The sequence below is a fragment of the Empidonax traillii genome, unplaced genomic scaffold, assembly GCF_003031625.1.
Source record: "Empidonax traillii isolate 1590-97213 ecotype Southwest subspecies unplaced genomic scaffold, ASM303162v1 scaffold296:size1881848, whole genome shotgun sequence".
In the NCBI taxonomy this organism is placed as follows: Eukaryota; Metazoa; Chordata; class Aves; order Passeriformes; family Tyrannidae; genus Empidonax; species Empidonax traillii.
The window spans coordinates 1,103,676-1,121,486 of record NW_020955489.1 but is presented as its reverse complement, the minus strand read 5'-3'; the positions used below and the strand labels follow the sequence as shown (position 1 = coordinate 1,121,486).

The 17,811-nt window shown below is 39.0% G+C and overlaps 1 protein-coding gene across 1 annotated transcript in view; it reads left to right on the top strand.

The window, feature by feature from the left end:
* PTPN14 (protein tyrosine phosphatase, non-receptor type 14) overlaps nucleotides 1-17,811 on the top strand; it is a 69,609-nt gene that overhangs the window by 40,832 nt on the left and 10,966 nt on the right. Inside the window, exons 8-14 of the mRNA XM_027890757.1 lie at nucleotides 525-609; nucleotides 1,311-1,393; nucleotides 3,690-3,747; nucleotides 7,088-7,166; nucleotides 8,841-10,330; nucleotides 13,064-13,207; nucleotides 14,243-14,461. Coding sequence (XP_027746558.1) covers nucleotides 525-609; nucleotides 1,311-1,393; nucleotides 3,690-3,747; nucleotides 7,088-7,166; nucleotides 8,841-10,330; nucleotides 13,064-13,207; nucleotides 14,243-14,461 — 2,158 coding nt within the window. The remainder of the gene's footprint in view (nucleotides 1-524; nucleotides 610-1,310; nucleotides 1,394-3,689; nucleotides 3,748-7,087; nucleotides 7,167-8,840; nucleotides 10,331-13,063; nucleotides 13,208-14,242; nucleotides 14,462-17,811) is intronic.

Genomic DNA, 17,811 nt, shown 5'->3' with positions numbered 1-17,811 from the left:
AACTCTGATCTTGGGCAACCTGACAATTACTTGGGAAAAAAAAAAAAAAAAGATTGCAAACATAAACCCAGAGTATTAATGTGGTATGCATAGCCTACATAACCATGTTGTCAACTTAACCTTCTTTAGCAAGAATGGCACTTAATGAAAGTTGGAAACAGCATTTGTAGAGGAATGGTGGAGAGGAATGGCACTTAAAAAAATAATTCTATTACATGTGGCTAAAATCAATCATTAAAAAATGCCACAGTTCAGTAAAATGTTTATCATTAATGTATTTTTGATGTGTCTTCTATTGTGAGTCTTCTTTTAACTCTCCTGCTTTGGGTTAGTAGCTGAATATCCTTTCATTTTTAATCAGGATATGACTTCCTTATTTTCCTGACCATGTTTCTTCACCAAACAGCTACTGAAAAGCTTTTCCCATAAAACAAGACTGATGTTGACTAAGGGATTCCTAATGTGTTTGTGAAATGTTTGAATGTATGTGTTGGCAAACGGTACTGCTTTTTTTTACTCTACAGGTGGAATGACATTGGGAATATAACACATAACAAGTCTTCGATTGTCCTAGAGTTGATCAACGAAGAGAATGTACTCTTTCACACAGTAAGAAAAAGATCTGTTCAGTATCATCAAGAAAGCTACTGATGTAAAAATAAACCTTTAAAATTCCACTTTCCCAGAGAGGCTCACTTGCAGAACAGCATCCCCCTTACAGTTCACATTTTACTTTATGAAGAGTGTGAGATTAACTTCATTTAGGTAACAATATGTGTATTCTATTCCAAGCATCCTGAGATATAGTATGCTGGGATAGTATGCTGGGAAGTCTGCAAAAAGCTGAAGTGCTTTTTGTATGGCATAAGTACAGCAGCATAAGCAGTTGTAGAAACTGGGCATAAGCCACCATGTGTGCACATACTGGAACACGGAGGGCTGTGCTGCTGTTCTGTGCTATTTCAAATACTCCTTTTATATACTTTATAATACTTTTCACATTTCCCTGAACCAAGGCCAGTATAGAAACTGGCCCAGCAAGCTTGAGCCATTTTTTGTTGTCGTCCCTCCTACTGTGACATAGCAGTGAAGTGGCAGCATGTAAAGGCACGCCACTGTATTTCAGTAATCCAATGCCTTGAATGCTCTTGAGAGCACTAGACATGTTCTTGGCAGCCACATTCTGTACATGGTGGACCTTACCAAGCATTCCTGCGATTGGATTTTTTAAACTCTTCTATGTCACTTCTTGGTAAGAATAACAAAATAAATGGGTCTTTTCCCCCCTATTTTTTTTCTTGTCTTTAAAGGACGATCTTGAAAATGCCAAATATATTTCACGTCTGTTTGCGTCAAGACACAAGTTTTACAAACAGAACAAAATCTGCACAGAGTGAGTATTCACTTCAGAGTTGTTCCCTGACACCCTGCTTTGGAATTGGTCTGAGTTTTGGCATGTCTGGTTTTGTTTGGTTTTGTTGGTTTTTTTTGTTTTTTTTCCTAGTCACTTATGTCAGTTATTCTTGTCCCCTTTCCCTTTTTTCTTGTTTTGTTTTAACCAACAGCAGGAACAGACAATTTGAGGGTGAAATTTCATTCTGAGCCTTGTGAGGCTTTGATGCTCCCCAAGCAGCCAAATCTTACAGACAATCTTGAGCTGAAGGCCTTGGTCTCTGCTGTTTATAACTCAGAGTATTAGTATAAACTGGAGTGAAAGGTGACATATGTTATCAGGTCAAAATGTGAGTTGCAGTAGTAGATGCACTGCTTATCTAGCACCTAAGGACAGTAGAAAGGTTGTCATCTTCTAATTTGGGCAGTATAATTTATCTGCCTCTTCTGTGTTCCAAGAAAAGGAGGACACCTGGGCACGTTAATCTGTGTAGCTGTACTAGCACAACGCAGCAGAGATTGTAAATCTAAACCTGAAATCTCCCTTAGGCTCTACTTTGAGCACTTTCTTAGGAACTGGCCTCGAGCTAGTCCTCTCACATGGGTGGAGTCTGAAGGAGGAATTCATTAGGCTTTAGCTTTAAGTCAAATATCTGCTTGTTAGCTGTTTCATTTACACCGGCACACATTTTTTTAGATTGAGATAAATTTAGCTTTCAAAAGGTTAGAGTTTTGAGAAGTTTGCATGATGTGCTGGGTGTGTATAGCACATAACATTAAATTCTTGCAAAACTTATCATCTTAGTTAGCTGGAAAGATATGAAGAACTCTCATTTCTATCAACAACTCTAGTTAGACCTGGACTTCCCATCTGTTCGGCTGGGTAATGCCATCTGTTGGAATATAAAGCCAAAATGATGAAGAGAAGATTGGAAGGTCTAGCTTTCTAATATTACGTGTGCACACATTATATTAACATATGGTGAGTTAAAGCATAGGAGAGTCCAATGAGGTGAATTGTTTTGAGTGATCTTTTCACTTACAGAAAAGAGATGTTGATTAGAGTTCACACGGTGCTTACAGTTTTTGGGAGGTGAGTGGAAGACCAGAAAAGATATTTCTTAGCAGCATATAATGGATTTCAGTAGCCCAATACTAAATTCAATTTTAATGATTCCAAAGAGATTGAATTCAAAGGATGCTCCTGATCGTCTCCCATGTGACAGTCAAGAAAGAAAAAAAAATAACATACTCTGTCACCTTGGGATATTTCCCCTTTGAAGCTGTATATTGGGGTAAACAGGGAGAACTATTCTTTTACCAATCACAGTACAGACTGCAGAAGCAATAGCTTTTGAACATGTTTCTTTCTAAATACTGAGCCCTAAGTATATGGGTACAATGGACTGGGTGTATGTAGCAGCTTCATATGCAACTTGCAAACTAACAAAGATAAGGAATGTCGTGAGGTTACTGAGTGAAATAACCAGAATTTAAATGTATTTCTGTCATTAGAGCTGCTCTCCTTACCAGAGTCTCATGTGATACAAGCTTCGGTGTTAGAGCCACAGATACTGATGACAGCATATGGCAATGTGTGTTTTCTAGCCAAATAATTTTCCTGCCCTCTGTGTTAAAATGAGTTGTTTGTTTTCCTGTGTGCCTTTCCTCTAATTGCACATAACATCATTCACCAGATCAGAAACTGTAAGAGGACAAATTCCACCTTTCCTCTCTTCACGTAAGCACTATATTTCTATCTCCTTCAATTTGTTTCTTTCCCTTCCTCGTATTTTTTTATCTCCTACACTCCTTGTTCCTTCCACTGCACCTGGCTACTCTAACATTGTATGTGGCTCTGCTAGTATTGTCTAAAAGTTGCTTTTTCTTTTCTTCCTGATCTGTGTGCATTGCTCTTGAGTGATTGCTATGAATTTCATAAAATGGTCATTGCTTTAGATGTTCACCTTAAGTCATCTGAGACTGCCTGTGTGCCATGTTCAGTTTTTATTGCTTAAGAGACTTGTTTGTTAAATTCTACTTTGAAAGATGAATCATTCTTTCTTTTGTTTCCGAGTAAGCCAAAAAGGATAATGAGCAGAAGGCATGTGTAGTTTGGAATTGGAATTTCGAGAAGCTGTATTTAGAGAAGAACCTGAATTATTTTAATTTATTCATGGATCTAAAAATCTCATTAATGAGCAATACTTACAGATTGTTCATGTCTTGTTTTACCCATTTATTCTTGACTCAGAATGGAAATGTTGTAGTTTCTATTATTTCTTTTTCTTCCTCAGACAGTCAAATTCTCCTCCCCCTATCCGACGACGACCCACCTGGAGTAGGTCCTCTTTGGTATGTGGAAAAGTGAGACCTTTCAGCATGTCTGTATAATTTCTGATGGGATGAGGCATTAATTGTGTAAGATGAAATACTTTCTAAATTTCAAATAAGCACATTAGCTCACTTCTTTTAGGCAATGTGATTGGAATGAGTTTCAAGGGTGTGACTGCCCAGGTTGATTAGTTTAACTGGATAATATCACCACCGAGTATTTAAAATTACAGTCTTCAAGGTGTTATATTTTTATTTGCCCTGCAGAAACTGAGCATCTTTTCTACTGGGTTGAGCTTATTTCAATATGTAGATATCCTCTAGAAAGAATTTGAAGTGTCTTGTGCTGTCTGCATTAAAACTTAATCCTTACATAATGTTACATTTTGCATTTTTTCAATTCCTCATGTTTTTGTGTAAAGACTACTTAAAATTTACCACCTTCATGGGTTAGCCTATTTTCTGTGTGAAGTTACTGTTAAGGTAAACTAATATAGACTCAGTAAGGATTGGAATTCAGAGATTTTCTTAAATTGTATTTATTTCCATTTAACTGATCTCCAGAAAAACTAGAAATCTGACAAAATTGGGTAACTTTTTCATGAAATCTTTACCAAAAAAATCACATGGGAGTCTCTCTTTTTTTTCCCACAATCAGTTCTAAAAATACTTTTTTTTAAAGTTAAATTTTAACATCTAGTGTGTCAGTATTTCTTACTCTTATTTAACAGATTGTGAGTTTCTGTAACAGCAGCACTGATGGTTCCTTAGACAGAGGGCAGTATTATCTCTATGCAGGTTGCCAGTTTTCATGTGTGACATAGGTTATACCTGCTTTGTAGACCTTTCCAGAGTGAAAACTCTGTTAGCCCATTGCTGCATGGCAGAAAGCTCATGCAGGCAGAAGTGTTTTGTTGACGTATCCCCACAGTGTGGTTACAGCTCATGAAAATGTTCCAAAACTAAGCTTAAGCAGGTAATGATATTAGGATGGCTTTATCATTGCAGAGTGCAACACAGATTATTTTCCTGTGTGCATTTATACAGTCCATTAGATCTAAAAGGTGTATTCTGTGTTTCACAACCACTGGCAGGAAAGGTGTGGTAGCTATCTCCATATTTCTTTGTACTTTCATTCTTAGTGTGCTTCTAAGGTGTCGTGATGTGATACACAAGGTATGTATTGTGTTCTCAGAGGCATATTTACAGTATTCTTGGTATCTGCTAGCTTGGTCCCTGAAAATGACTAGGAAAAACTGAAGGAAATGTGCTTTGTGTTGTTATGGTGTGGCCTCGGATGTATCACAAGGGGAAAAAGTGAGCTGCTTTCTATGTTATGTATGAAAAATTGAAATCTGCTTCAAATCCTGCTGCCACTTTGTTTTGAACATAAGCATGCAAGAGTTAAAAAACCTGAAGTCTCAGGAAGATCAAAAGGAGGAATGTGGGCTCTTCAACTGAAAAATGAATTGGGCTGCCGCCTGCTCACAATGAACTTTCAACCGCCTTTTTTATAATTGTTCTATCAACTTGTTGGAACAGTTCTCTTTAGGAGGGGAAAAAAAGCCCTCCTGACTGTTGACTGCTCTGTACATACCTTCATACACCTACCTATTCATTTGTCTTGTATGGCAATAAATCAATAGGCAGAAATGGGAAGTGAAGTAGAATCTTTGAGGTGAGGCACTGCCACTTCAGTAGGAGTCACGTTCATTACTTTCAGATTAAGGCCCTTTATATGGTTTTGGCATCATGTTGAACCTGTGTTTTTTTAACTACTGCTTTAGAATCATTTTTTGGTGGTGTTTTTTTTTTTTTTTTTTTTCCCCCCTGTTGGGCCACCCAGTGATGCTGTTTTTCCAGCAAAACTCCCTCTGTATAGGAGATTTTAATATGATGGTATGTTTAATTACCTGATTTTTTAAAAAATCCAAGTGATCCTTAATTTGGATATTGACATTCTGCAGACCTTAGGGTTCTTCTCTTTTATCAGAAGAGGCAGATGAGCCTTCAAAAAAAAAAATCCATAATTTCTTGCAGATACCTTTCATAACATCTATTACCAAGAAAACTGCTTCAGATGTATACATGCCTAGTAGAGGTCACTTCTCTTTCCTTGCACTTTTCCTTTGCCCTCCATTTGTTAGGTTTTCACACATGGTTAGTTCCAGACTCAGCTCCTCTACTAAGGTTGTCAACAGCAGGCTCCTTGGCCCATATTGTTCAGCAAGAGTAAGGTTTTATACCCTTGGAAATAATTGTTGTAGCAGAAATATTGTTGTTTTCCAGTCTGCCTTAACACAGCAAATTTTTTATGCAAGGATTCATATGTGAGCTCAGTATCTTTGATTCTCATTCCTTCTCACCATTTACAAAGAAAATGTAAATTTAACCTCTTACCCACCCCATCTTCACTAACAAACTTGCATGGTGCTCATTTGCTGTGCGCGCACACAAATGTAGATAATTTGGTGAGTTTTTTTGCCTTGGGCATTCACAGTGTTCCTTAATAGCTTGAACTACTTGAATCAGCCTGTATAAAAAGCACTTATTCTGCTGTTAAGGAAGACACATTCATGAGACAGCAGTGTCTTCCTTCTCCTTCTGCTTACTCCATAAATTGAAATATGTTTTCGTAAACTTTGCTCAGTGACACCAGGCAGGACATTGCAGTGCAGGTAGCAAAATGAAATTGCAAAACACTTTGGTTGGACAAAGCTGGTAAATGTGACATCAGCTGTGATTTATTTTTCTGCAAAGGATCCTGTTGATTTAATGCTGAATCGCACCCTCTGAAACTTTAAAAACTTTTTACAGTTCAGATTATTGGCGGAACACTTTAATTCATTAGCTAGGGGATCTGATGTTCATGTAATTTGCAGAGCTGTTTTAAGTCCATATATGATCCTATTGCTTTTATAATAGTGTTCTAGGTCCTTGAATTTGTTCCGTCTCCTGCTTTTGTCCCGATTAGGTGTCTGCCTTGTTTGGGTTCAAGGGCAAGAAGAATTTTAATAAAAGTTTGAAAAACTTTAAAAGAGCTGAAAGTGAGGATGCTGTTTTTTGAAGTGGTTGAGCTTAAAGGAGTCTTAACTGGTCAGCTTTGGGCTCTGCTACAAAACTTAGCAAGCAATTTACAAAAATTTATTCTCTGTTCTATAAAGAACTGCCAAGCCACGTGTCTTTGGCTGGGTAAGAAAAAGCAGTATTCACTGGAAAAGGTATAGGACCATTTTTCCTGTTTTCGTTGCAGACATGGTAGCAAATGAAGTTCTAATACTTCTCTTTTTTTTTTTTTTTTTTTTTTTTTTTTTTTTTTTTTTTTTTTTTTTTTTTTTTTCTCTTTGTGCTTTTATTTCAGCCAAGACAACATCCTTTTATACTGCCTCCTATGCATGTCCAGTGTGGAGAACACTACACTGAAACACATAATTCACAAGGTACTTAGAGCATATATTTTTCTTTTAATGGACTTCAATTTTATGTGTATGGAAAGAAGCTCCTAACCCTTATGTCTAGATTTACAATGCCATCGTGGTCAAATGGGAACTGCTGCTGCAGGAGAACAAGCGGTTTTATAGTTAATGATGCAGTAAGTCTTCTGCTTAAAGCCCAATTTCAGTTTTCAAATTTCTCTGTAATATCTGTGCATGATTATATGGACCTTAAACTTGGTATTCCAGCTCAGTGAGCTGAAAAAATAATTTCTAAAGGGAGTATGATGACTGTACTCAAAGGCAATGCCATCTGGGGCCAGGGAGAGAAACCAAGTGAGGGAAAAGGATAAAGAAATTATCTTTTACTGTAGGAGAAATCGTAGCGTCCTGTCCATGAAACTGTATCTTTAGATAATCTTTTCTGCTGATTTTTCACCAACATCTGCCTGCATTGTTGACCACATGGATGTAAGGAGGGTTAACTGTTCTTATGCCCATGTGTGACAAATAAATTCTTCATGAGATTGTACCAGATTACTTTGATCAAGTCTGGGAGTGGAGCCCAGTCCCTAAACAACTTGAGCCTTACACCCCTAACTACCTCAGCTTCTGGAATATGCATAGCCAGGTCTGTTAGGTTAATGTTCTTTGCAGTTCATGAGAGCAACAGCTGAAGTGCTCTCACCAGCAGAGAAAGTCTCTGTCATACCTGATAGTATTTTGGAGTTGTGGTGGTCTGACTAATTTTAAGGTAGAATTTGATAAATTTTAAGAGGAGACATTCACTGTAGTTCCTTGCATACAGGTACTTGATTTAAACTATTGTTTACTTTGAAGGTGAGGCTCTGAAGGATATTCTCAGTTTTAGAAGGATTGCCAAGTTCCCTTAGTTTTACCACAGACTTTGCTATATTGTCAGACAACTATCCGATTTCAGAGTTCGGGGAGCTGTTACAAGATTTTCGACGTGGACAGTCTTGCAGTAAAGTTGTGATCCAGGATATGGTGTTTACTATTTAATTTCCTCACAAATACACTTTGCTGAAGTATTTCATATTCTATAGCACATCTGTAGAGTGGTTTGCTGTTTGGTTTAATTTTGGAGGGTTTTTTTGGTTTTTTGTTTGTTTGTTTGTTTGTTTTTTGTTTTGTTTTGTTTCTTTTTTCCCCCCTGAGCTTTGATTACCCAACTGTGTCATACTTCAGATCCTCAAAACTGTTGACTGGTCAGAAGTAGGATTTCGAATTCCACAGTCCTCTGCTACTTTGAATCACAGACAGCAATGTATCAACAAAGAAGATAAAGAGAACTTTTTAGGTTAACCATATGCTAGCAGCACTGGATTTTTAAGGTGTCAGCAGCAGTGAACCCTTCCAGGATGCTGAGGGAGGAGATGCCCCTTTATTCTTCTTTGCCACCTCAGGCAAAAATGCTTCCTCTCTTTCCCCTTTCATGTCTCCCACAAGGATCTGCACTACTATATTTTGCTGTTGGGAGGTTTACCTTAGTAGCTTTGATTTAGTTATATTTCAATGACGCAAGACCACATGCTCCTTGCACTTGTACACTAAGCTGTCTCTGTATTCACTGGTGCAGACTGCATTTGAAGTTTTGTTAAGATTGAATGAGCCCTTGTATGTTAAAATAGTCAATGTTTCTATCTCTGCTCTACACAGATAGCATTTTCCATGGAAATGAAGAAACTTTCTACTGTAGGTCTCAGACCAGTTTGGATAGGTGTCCAATGGACTTCAGCTACTTGAATGGTAATGGACCCAATGGGAGCGTATGCAGTGCCCACAGCATGAACTCCCTCAATCGCTCACAGAACTTTATCCAGGCGTCTCCAATGTCCTCAAATCTGAGCATCCCTGGAAGTGACATCATGAGAGCAGACTATATCCCCAGCCACAGACATAGTGCAATCATAGTACCGTCTTACCGACCAACTCCAGATTATGAAACTGTCATGAGGCAAAAGAAGAGAGGGGTGATCCAGATGGATAGCCAGAGTCAGTCTTTGAGAAATCTCAATATTGGAAACACACATGCTTATAACCAGCCGGAAGACCTAGTTTACAGTCAGCCTGAGATTCGAGAGAGACATCCTTACACAATTACATACGGTCCCCAGGGGGGTGGCTATAACAAGCCTGTTGCCCCGTCTGAACAAATGAACCCTAATAATGCTGCTCAAAATAAGACAGCAGCCAGTGCCATATCCCACACCGTCAGCACCCCAGAACTGGCCAACGTGCAGCTGCAGAGCAGCCAGAGCTACAATACCGCTCACATGTTAAAGAACTATCTCTTCAGACCCCCACCTCCGTACCCGCGCCCACGTCCTGCCACGAGCACGCCGGACCTGGCAAGCCACCGGCACAAGTATGTCAGTGGGAGCAGCCCTGACCTGGTCACTCGTAAAGTCCAGCTCTCAGTAAAAACCTTCCAAGAGGACAGCTCGCCGGTCGTCCGCCAGTCGCTGCAGGAGGTCAGCGAGCCCCTCATGGCGGTGAAGCACCATGCGGCGGTGAACAAGCGCCACAGTTTGGAGGTCATCAGCAACATGGTGCGTGGTATAGAAGCCATGGCGCTAAAGACTTTGAACGCCCCCCTGCCACGCAGGAACACTTTGCGGGAGCAGGTGCAGCCAGAAGAATCGGTTCAGATGGGGCACGAAGTTCAGCAAGTTCCTCATTATCATCACAAAAAGACATTTTCTGATGCCACGATGCTGATACACAGCAGTGAAAGTGAAGATGAAGAAGAAGCCCAAGAATCTGTGTCACGGATAACAGCCCTCCATGAGAACATGGAGTACAGTGCCCAGCTGCAAGCTGCCTTGGCTAGAATACCAAATAAACCTCCTCCGGAGTATCCTGGGCCTCGTAAAAGTGTCAGCAATGGAGCCCTGAGGCAGGACCACGTTAGCATTTCTGTGGCTGTAGCCAGGGCCAAGGCCATGAGGCCGGGGCCTTCCAAAGCCATCAGTGTGTCTCGAACTGATCAAGTGGCAATAAATGGGTCGTCGCTTGGGCCCTCTATCTCAGAGCCAGACCTCACCAGTGTGAAGGAGCGGGTCAAGAAAGAACCAGTCAAGGAAAGGCCTGTGTCTGAAATGTTTTCAATTGAGGACAGCATTATAGAAAGAGAAATCATGATGAGGGTAAGTGCCTTCCTCTGTTGCGGTGGCTTCTTGGAAATTAGTAATCACACAGGTCGATTTCCATACCAGAAAACAGCTGGGTAGGTAAACTGTGGGGAACGTGTGGGTGGAAAGTTGTGGATTTGCTTATAATTGGGAAATGTGATATTAAGTGCAAGGTACAATTTGGTTTTGTGGGTGTGTATGGCCACCAAAGGGGCTGATCCCATGCACTGCCACTGGGCTTGTCTGTTTCTTCAGCTGTGGCTCTTTGGCTGCTGGCCAGATCTGTGTCTGACCCAGCTGAGGATGCCACCACCCTGGCAGCAGTGCCGGCTTGAGGTGGGTGGCAGGGCATGGAGCTGGTGGTGAGGGGACTGACAGCAAAGCCCCCCTTTATGCCTGCTCCCCTTCTACCTGCACGTCTCTCCAGCCCCCATGGATCTGAGGGAAGGGAGTGTCAGAAATGTGTTTGCTGAGATGGGAGGGTTTGTTTCAGTGCTAGCATTTTATTCCTCCTTTGCAAGGATGTCGAGTTAAGTATCACATAACATAGTGGGAACTCTTGATTTTCTTCAAGTGATATTTAATTCCTTTCCTGCCTCCTTATGTAACATAGTTATCTAAATAAAACGCTGGTAGCTCTAGGATATGGATTGTGGGTTGTGCCAGTAACCGAGGAACCGGAAATCTAAATACAGAAGCAGCAGATGTAGAGGCTGTGTAGTTGAGCATCTGGACTGTTTATTTTTTAAAAAATGCATTCAAGTATGAGAAATAGGGTTCTGTTAAAACTGCAATGAATTTAAAATAAAAAGTATTTAAAGGTTTCAGTGCCCCTGTGAGCAATGACAGAAATATGAGGGGTGCTTATCACTTAGTAATTTACACATGTATTTGATGTAGTGCTGTGGAGGGGTACAACTGCAGTTACAGAAAGAAAAGTGTATGCTGTAGTTCTTTGTTTCAGAATCGAGGTCTGAAACAAATTAATAAAGTATCTAAATGGTCTAGAGCAGAAAAGAGTTTGTAATGTACTAGATCAATAACTAGTGAGATTCAAAATACTACTATATATTCAAAGAAATTTTCTAAACATATTCATTGTTGTTCTTGTTTGTTGGGGATCCTTACTCTGATTTAATTATTAGGAATCAAACCTGAGCTACTAAGTTGCAGCATGGAGACTGAATTTACTCCTTGCCAACTCCTAAACTCTAAACCTAAAATACTTGATTATATAGATATACTTGACTATATAGATACTTGACTATGAAACATGACATTTTGTGAATTAATAGACATTGGTATAACAATGAATATATATATATATATATGCCTTTTGATCTTCTGAGGAAAGAAAAAATATTGAAATGCAGGAAACTAAAGGATTTTATGATGGAAATAAAGGTGAGAAGAGAGCTTAGATGTTGTTTGAATATTCTTCTTCTGCAGTAACCATTCAGATGCTTTGGTCAAAAGGTGCTTTTTTGTTTTTGTTTTGAAAGTAAAGTGGTAGTCTTAGCATTAGGCTTTTAAGATGGTTGCAGCCTAGATGAGCAATCTTAACATGTGCAGACTTTCCTTTTGTCATGGGAATCAGGTGTTATATTAATGGTAATTTGATGACCTTGATCTCTTAAACACAGACTTTTTTTCTCTTTCACCTTTGAAGTAGTAAAAATAATAAAATCCCCCAACAAAGAAAAAAATTCTTGCATTTTCCTGCTTTCTGAAGGTATGAAAAGAAAGCAGAGTGGATTTGGATTTTTGTTCTGCTTATTTGTTTGGTTTTTGCTTAGTCCTCTGGAGGAACCCAGTAGTGAGGGAAAAGCTCACAGGCTTTTGAAAAATCAGGCCATTTACATATGTCTGAGGGCATTCAGATTCAATAGTGTGTTTCTAGGAGCTGAGCTTGGCTTGTCTGGTGACCACAGCTTCCATATGTGTGCCATGAACCAGGCAACTTTTGTGCTTATCCCTCCTTCCAAATCCAGCAGAAAGAACTGTTAAGGAAACAGAATAAAATGTTCCTAATTTGGGTACTTCTGCAGATGCTCTGTCTCTTTTGATGCTTCAGCTCCCAGTGGCATAAGGAGGGGGCAGCAGGATGAATTTAAAATTCATGCTCTGGTTCTCCATGTCATAGCATAATATGATGCATGAATATGATAAACAATATCCCTCCCTGGTTGCTGTTATATTGGGTTTCTGGGACATGTGATCTCAGTTTTTAGCACAAAATATATCATGGGTGCTGTTTGAATCACCATAACAGCTGACTGCATCAGAAGGCTTCTAAGTATTACCATCACAGAAGAGAAACAATGGCCTGTGTTTTACTGTTTGATATAATAGATTGAAATTATCGCTTTTAAGAGATGCTGCAAGTATCTTGGCTTTGGTAGTGCTACTTTAACGTAACAGAGTGATGCTTTGTGTGTCCTGCATTCAGAATAATGTCTGCAGGAAAATGCTCGAGATTGTATTTGTGTGTCTTTTGATGGCATGTAAACTGCATTACACCCTGGGATTGCTTCTTTGAAATTAAAATTCTGTGCTCATGTAGGAGCAGGCCTTTGAGGAATAACAGGAAGAATAGAGGTTGTATTTGAATTTACGATGCTAATGGTGATCATCTGCATTCCTTGGCCAGAGAGTTGCAGATTTTGGAGATTAAAAAAACATTCCAGCATTTTACTGGCATTATAAATAATCACACAGAGATGAAAACGTGCCTTTTCTTGCCAAAAGAATCTAGAAAAGCAGAAGATGGCAGGCCTGGAGGCCCAGAAGAGGCCCTTGATGTTGGCAGCACTGAACGGACTCTCAGTTGCTAGGGTTCCAGTGCCGGAGGACAGCCAGGATGAAGTCGCCAAGGTGCCAATGGATGAGAGGGTAAGATGGAGGCTCATGAAATGTTGCTCATTCTTTTTGTTCCCAAGAGCATGAGGTTTCTAAAATACTAAAATTTGATTTAAAATGGGAAAAGAAGTTTCTCTTAAAAGTTTTCAGAGCCATTCATGCAAAAAAGTTTGTGGTTAAAACCAGCGTGTCTTTGGATGCAAGGAAAGTATTCAATGTCTTGAACACTTACTGAAGGCAGTGAGAATGGAGGCTGTTTTCTGTTTCACCTGACTGTACAATGTATGCACAATCAAACTGTAAGTCTAACACTTTGCACATTTTTCACTTGATCAGGTGAAGTTCTACAGTCCTCTACATACTGTCTTCCATGTTCTGATACAACTAAGGAGTTCAGTTAATTTCTCTAATGAGATTAAATTTCAAGGAAATAAAAAAAAGGTTGTTTGCCTCCTGATGTTTGCACACACAGATGTTCCATGGGTATGGACTTTTGGAAATTAAAAACAGTTGCTGCCATTAAGATTTGAGAAACATATTGGCAAAGAATCTTCCTGCATAGAAATTTGCAGCCTCGTGTTGTCTGGTATGCAGACAGCAGCACTTAAACTCTGCATGTACATATTTGGGGTTGTGTTCAACCATAGACATTGCATGCTTGCAAGGTAGGGAGTATTTTGAAAATGTGAACCACATCACTCTTCTCACATGACGATCTTCTTCCTGAAAAAATAATTTTAACATATTCTTACAAGTGTATCTATTATGTTGAAATCACACATTCATACTGAAATTCTTACTGAACCAAGATTGTATTTGTCACAGGCTTGCTTTTATTTCTATCTGTGTTCAAAAATGTGGAGGTGGAATGTAAAACTGTAAAATTGGCTTGTGGTTTCATGCGGTAGAAATAAGTGTGTCATATTTCCTCAGATAACTGCAAAAAGAAGCGAGCAAGAGAATGCTATGGCTATATATTGGAATTCAAAGAATGGATGGATGGGTCTAGTGGTTAATGTGTTTCCCAGAAGAATTAATGTACTGGTGTTCCTTTTTGTTAAATCTTAGTGCAAAATCTTGAGAAGGAAGTTGGAAGAGGGCATGGTGTTTACAGAATATGAGCAGATTCCAAAGAAAAAGGCAGATGGGATCTTCACCACTGCTGCCTTGCCTGAAAACACTGAGCGCAATCGCATCAGGGAGGTCATTCCTTACGAGGAAAACCGAGTAGAGCTGGTGCCGACCAAAGAAAATAATACAGGCTACATCAATGCTTCACACATAAAGGTAAAAGCTTCCTTGAATTTTGCTTTGCAAATGAAGTATGCTAAAGCTTTGTTTGAATTTCTGGATGCACAGCAGCATCTTCTGTAACTCTGGAGCTTCTGAAAAGGTAACCTAGTCAGAATGCATCCTTGTACCTGTTTGTCAGCGTGGGCGTCTCTAAAGTCCCCTCTCAACTAACATCATGCATAAGTTGATTTAACTGCTGAAGACTTGGATGCCATTTTAGAGAGGCATCCTGGCTTTTTTTATGCCCACCTCTGTCAGCTTTTTGGGGAATATCTCTTGGTTAATGTAGAGAGAGATGCCATGTTTCTTAAGGCTCAGGAAAATGCATTAGATCAGCCCCAATACCTGAAAAAATGAGAAGTCAGTATGTGTTCTGAATTATCAGTCCCAAAATTCTTGCAGGCCACTGGGGGATTATAACAACCCGTGCAGAATGAGTCCCTACGGCTGAGTGGTGCATCCTGGAAAGAATACTGCACAATCTTTGACTGAATCTTTTTAAATTTACTAGCATACAGAACGTGATTTTTAAAAATCAGAAATGTGGCTCCATGTATGCCATTCCATGCCCAAAGTGTATTATGAGTAATGCGTATTCATATAGATACTGAATTTATACAAACAAGAATCTTATTTGTTCCTTTTATGGTGAGAGTCGACTAATTTTAAAAGAAATTTTTTCAATATGCATTGACCTTTCTAATAAGTTCCCTCTATCTCTGACTGGAAACTGCATTGAACGTCCACGTTTCAAATTATGTTTTTAACAAGAAATTTCAAATTTCATGTTAATTCAATGTAGAAATACTTTAAGGTATGACCTGTTACTTGCAAACATGGTCAGTTTTAACAGTGAGCTATGCTGCAGTGACTGCAGATGCTTGTTTTCTCTTAAGCTTCCAGCACTATTTGCAAAGTCCTCTACTGCCTTTTACTGTACCATGAGAAAAGTAACAGCAGTCCTCTGCCTCACATGACAGATTCTCTTGTTAAAGAGGGTTGTCTGCTTTTTCTCATTGTCGGAATTCAAATTAAAAAGAAATAATTCAAAAATAATGAATAAAACATCCTGTTAAATTAATATTTTCCTTGAGTAAAGGGACTTGCTGGCCTTTGTTGTGATTTACAGTATTAAATTGTGGTGATACAAAACAATTTCAGAACCAGGATCCTAGCAGTTTATCACTTTTTCTGCATAGCCTGGTAGGTAGCAGATACTGAATTTTTGCTATTATGATGGATTTCTGAGTCTAAAATTTTTCACCTACTTATAGGAAGCCAAAAGAAAAAGAGATTCCTTAATTATGCCCACGAAGCAGTACTAGCCAGAAAGAGTTTTCCCTGTCTAGTTTTGAGTCTGCATTTTACCTGATGTGTTGGACACACACGTATCTCACATTCATGGAGCACCCAGGAATGGGCACTGATGTTTTGATGCCTGACAGAGGGCCTTGGCAGTATTTCCCTCTTGCACTCGTAGCGGCGCAAGCGGAAGCCAAGCAGATGTGCTTTTGCTTAGAAGGTGAAATCGCATCTGTGAAATTTACCTCAATAGCACAGTGTGTGACTGTGTTTTCAGCCCAATATTTAATTTTTAATTTCCTGCAGTTAGGGCATTAGAATGCAGTAAACATTCCAGGCATCCCATTCCCTTCAGACTATTTATGGTCCTTTCATACCATGTGCCAAGAGGCTGGATATTTGGACCAGAAGTCAGCAGACAAAGAAAATTCCTCTATCACCCTGATAAGATTCATGCCTGGAAGATTCCAATTCCCACTGCCTCAGTCTGTGAGCCCTACAGTTTTACAATAATTCTGTGCTTATTTACTGGTGATCTTTGTTGTTGAAACATGAAGATCATCATCTATACCAGAAAGAAAAATTTCAATTAAATTTATGGATTAAGCAAAAAAATTATTAAAAGCACTTCATCTCACTGTTTGGTCATGCCAGTATTAACTTAAAAAGCTCAGTAATGCTATGCCAGCACTCATGACTGCAGATGAGCAAGCACAAGGCCATCAGTCCAAGTGCAAGATGCTGCTTAGAGCTGGGCAGTTTGTATTCACTCCCTTGAGGAGTCTACCTGCATTGATCTGGCAGCTTTTAAACATCATTCAGAAAAAAAAAAAATGCTGCACAGTATGAAACAAGAGAAGGAACCAATGTACAGAGACCAATAGTTTTCAATAAAGTGAAAAACTTATCATATGAAAACTATTAGTTACAGCTGTAAAACCCCAAGCATCTCAACTTAATGAACAGTTGTTTGACTAACAAATAAACTGATTCTATTTCTGAAAATGTATTCCAAGACTTGTACCTCAAACACAGTATATGGTTAAACCTGTCAGAGTTATTGATTGTTCCTTGTAGCATTGTACGCCAGTACCTTGATATTTATGGACATGTCAGCATTTCTGTTGTAAATCTTCTCTAGGATTTATAACTTTACAAGAAGTGGCTCTGGGCTAATACACAGAATTAGGAGGCCTTAGCCTGAGAAGGAAAAAATATTTCAACTTTCCAAAACAATTAGTTCATCTGGTTTTGCTGCTAAGCATATTTTTGAAATGATATGTAGTAGCTCTGAAAGCACTTTGGCTTTTTACCTAAAATGTTAAAAATTTTTATAAACCTTTCCTGGTGTATAGCAAACTATATGTCATAAAATTATAATTTTTTTATACACAAGTGACTTTTTTTTTTTAACTGCACAAGTATGACCTTCTGCCTCCATCAGTTAAATGAAGTGGTTTTTTACACTGCCTAACTCCAAGGTAATGCTGTGTCTGTTCAGGGTGCTGTATGATTTATAGTGTGTAAATCTGCGTGTTAATGCCTTAAAAAGAATTTCATTACTCACCATCGTGCAACACAAATATTTCTGTAAGATGTGGTTGGTAAACCAGTTATGTATTGGGAAATAGATTTGCATGACTACAGCTTTAGATAATTTTAAATTTCTCATGGTATTTGAAAGCCATTTAATGCCCTGGATTTACTGTATGGTCATTTGCAGCTTCTGAACAGAAAAACCCTAGATAAGTGAGGAAGAGTAACTTGAAATGAAGCCTGTTTTGATCTCATCTATGTCTGGCAACAGGCCTATTGAGCTCTGTTACGTACAGAGTGTGGGCAAAGCTGCATCCTCTAGGAATGGCTTGGCCGCATCTTCAACAGTGATCAGTGTAGTAAGAGTCTGTTTAATAAATTACTTTTTGTCTGAGTGGAAAATAATCGAGGGAGGTCCTAAACAGCAGAGGCCTTTAGCTCATCACTCACAATGTCATTTGCATTCTGCACTAGCATGTGTTCATTTGCAAGCAGTGTGATGCCTT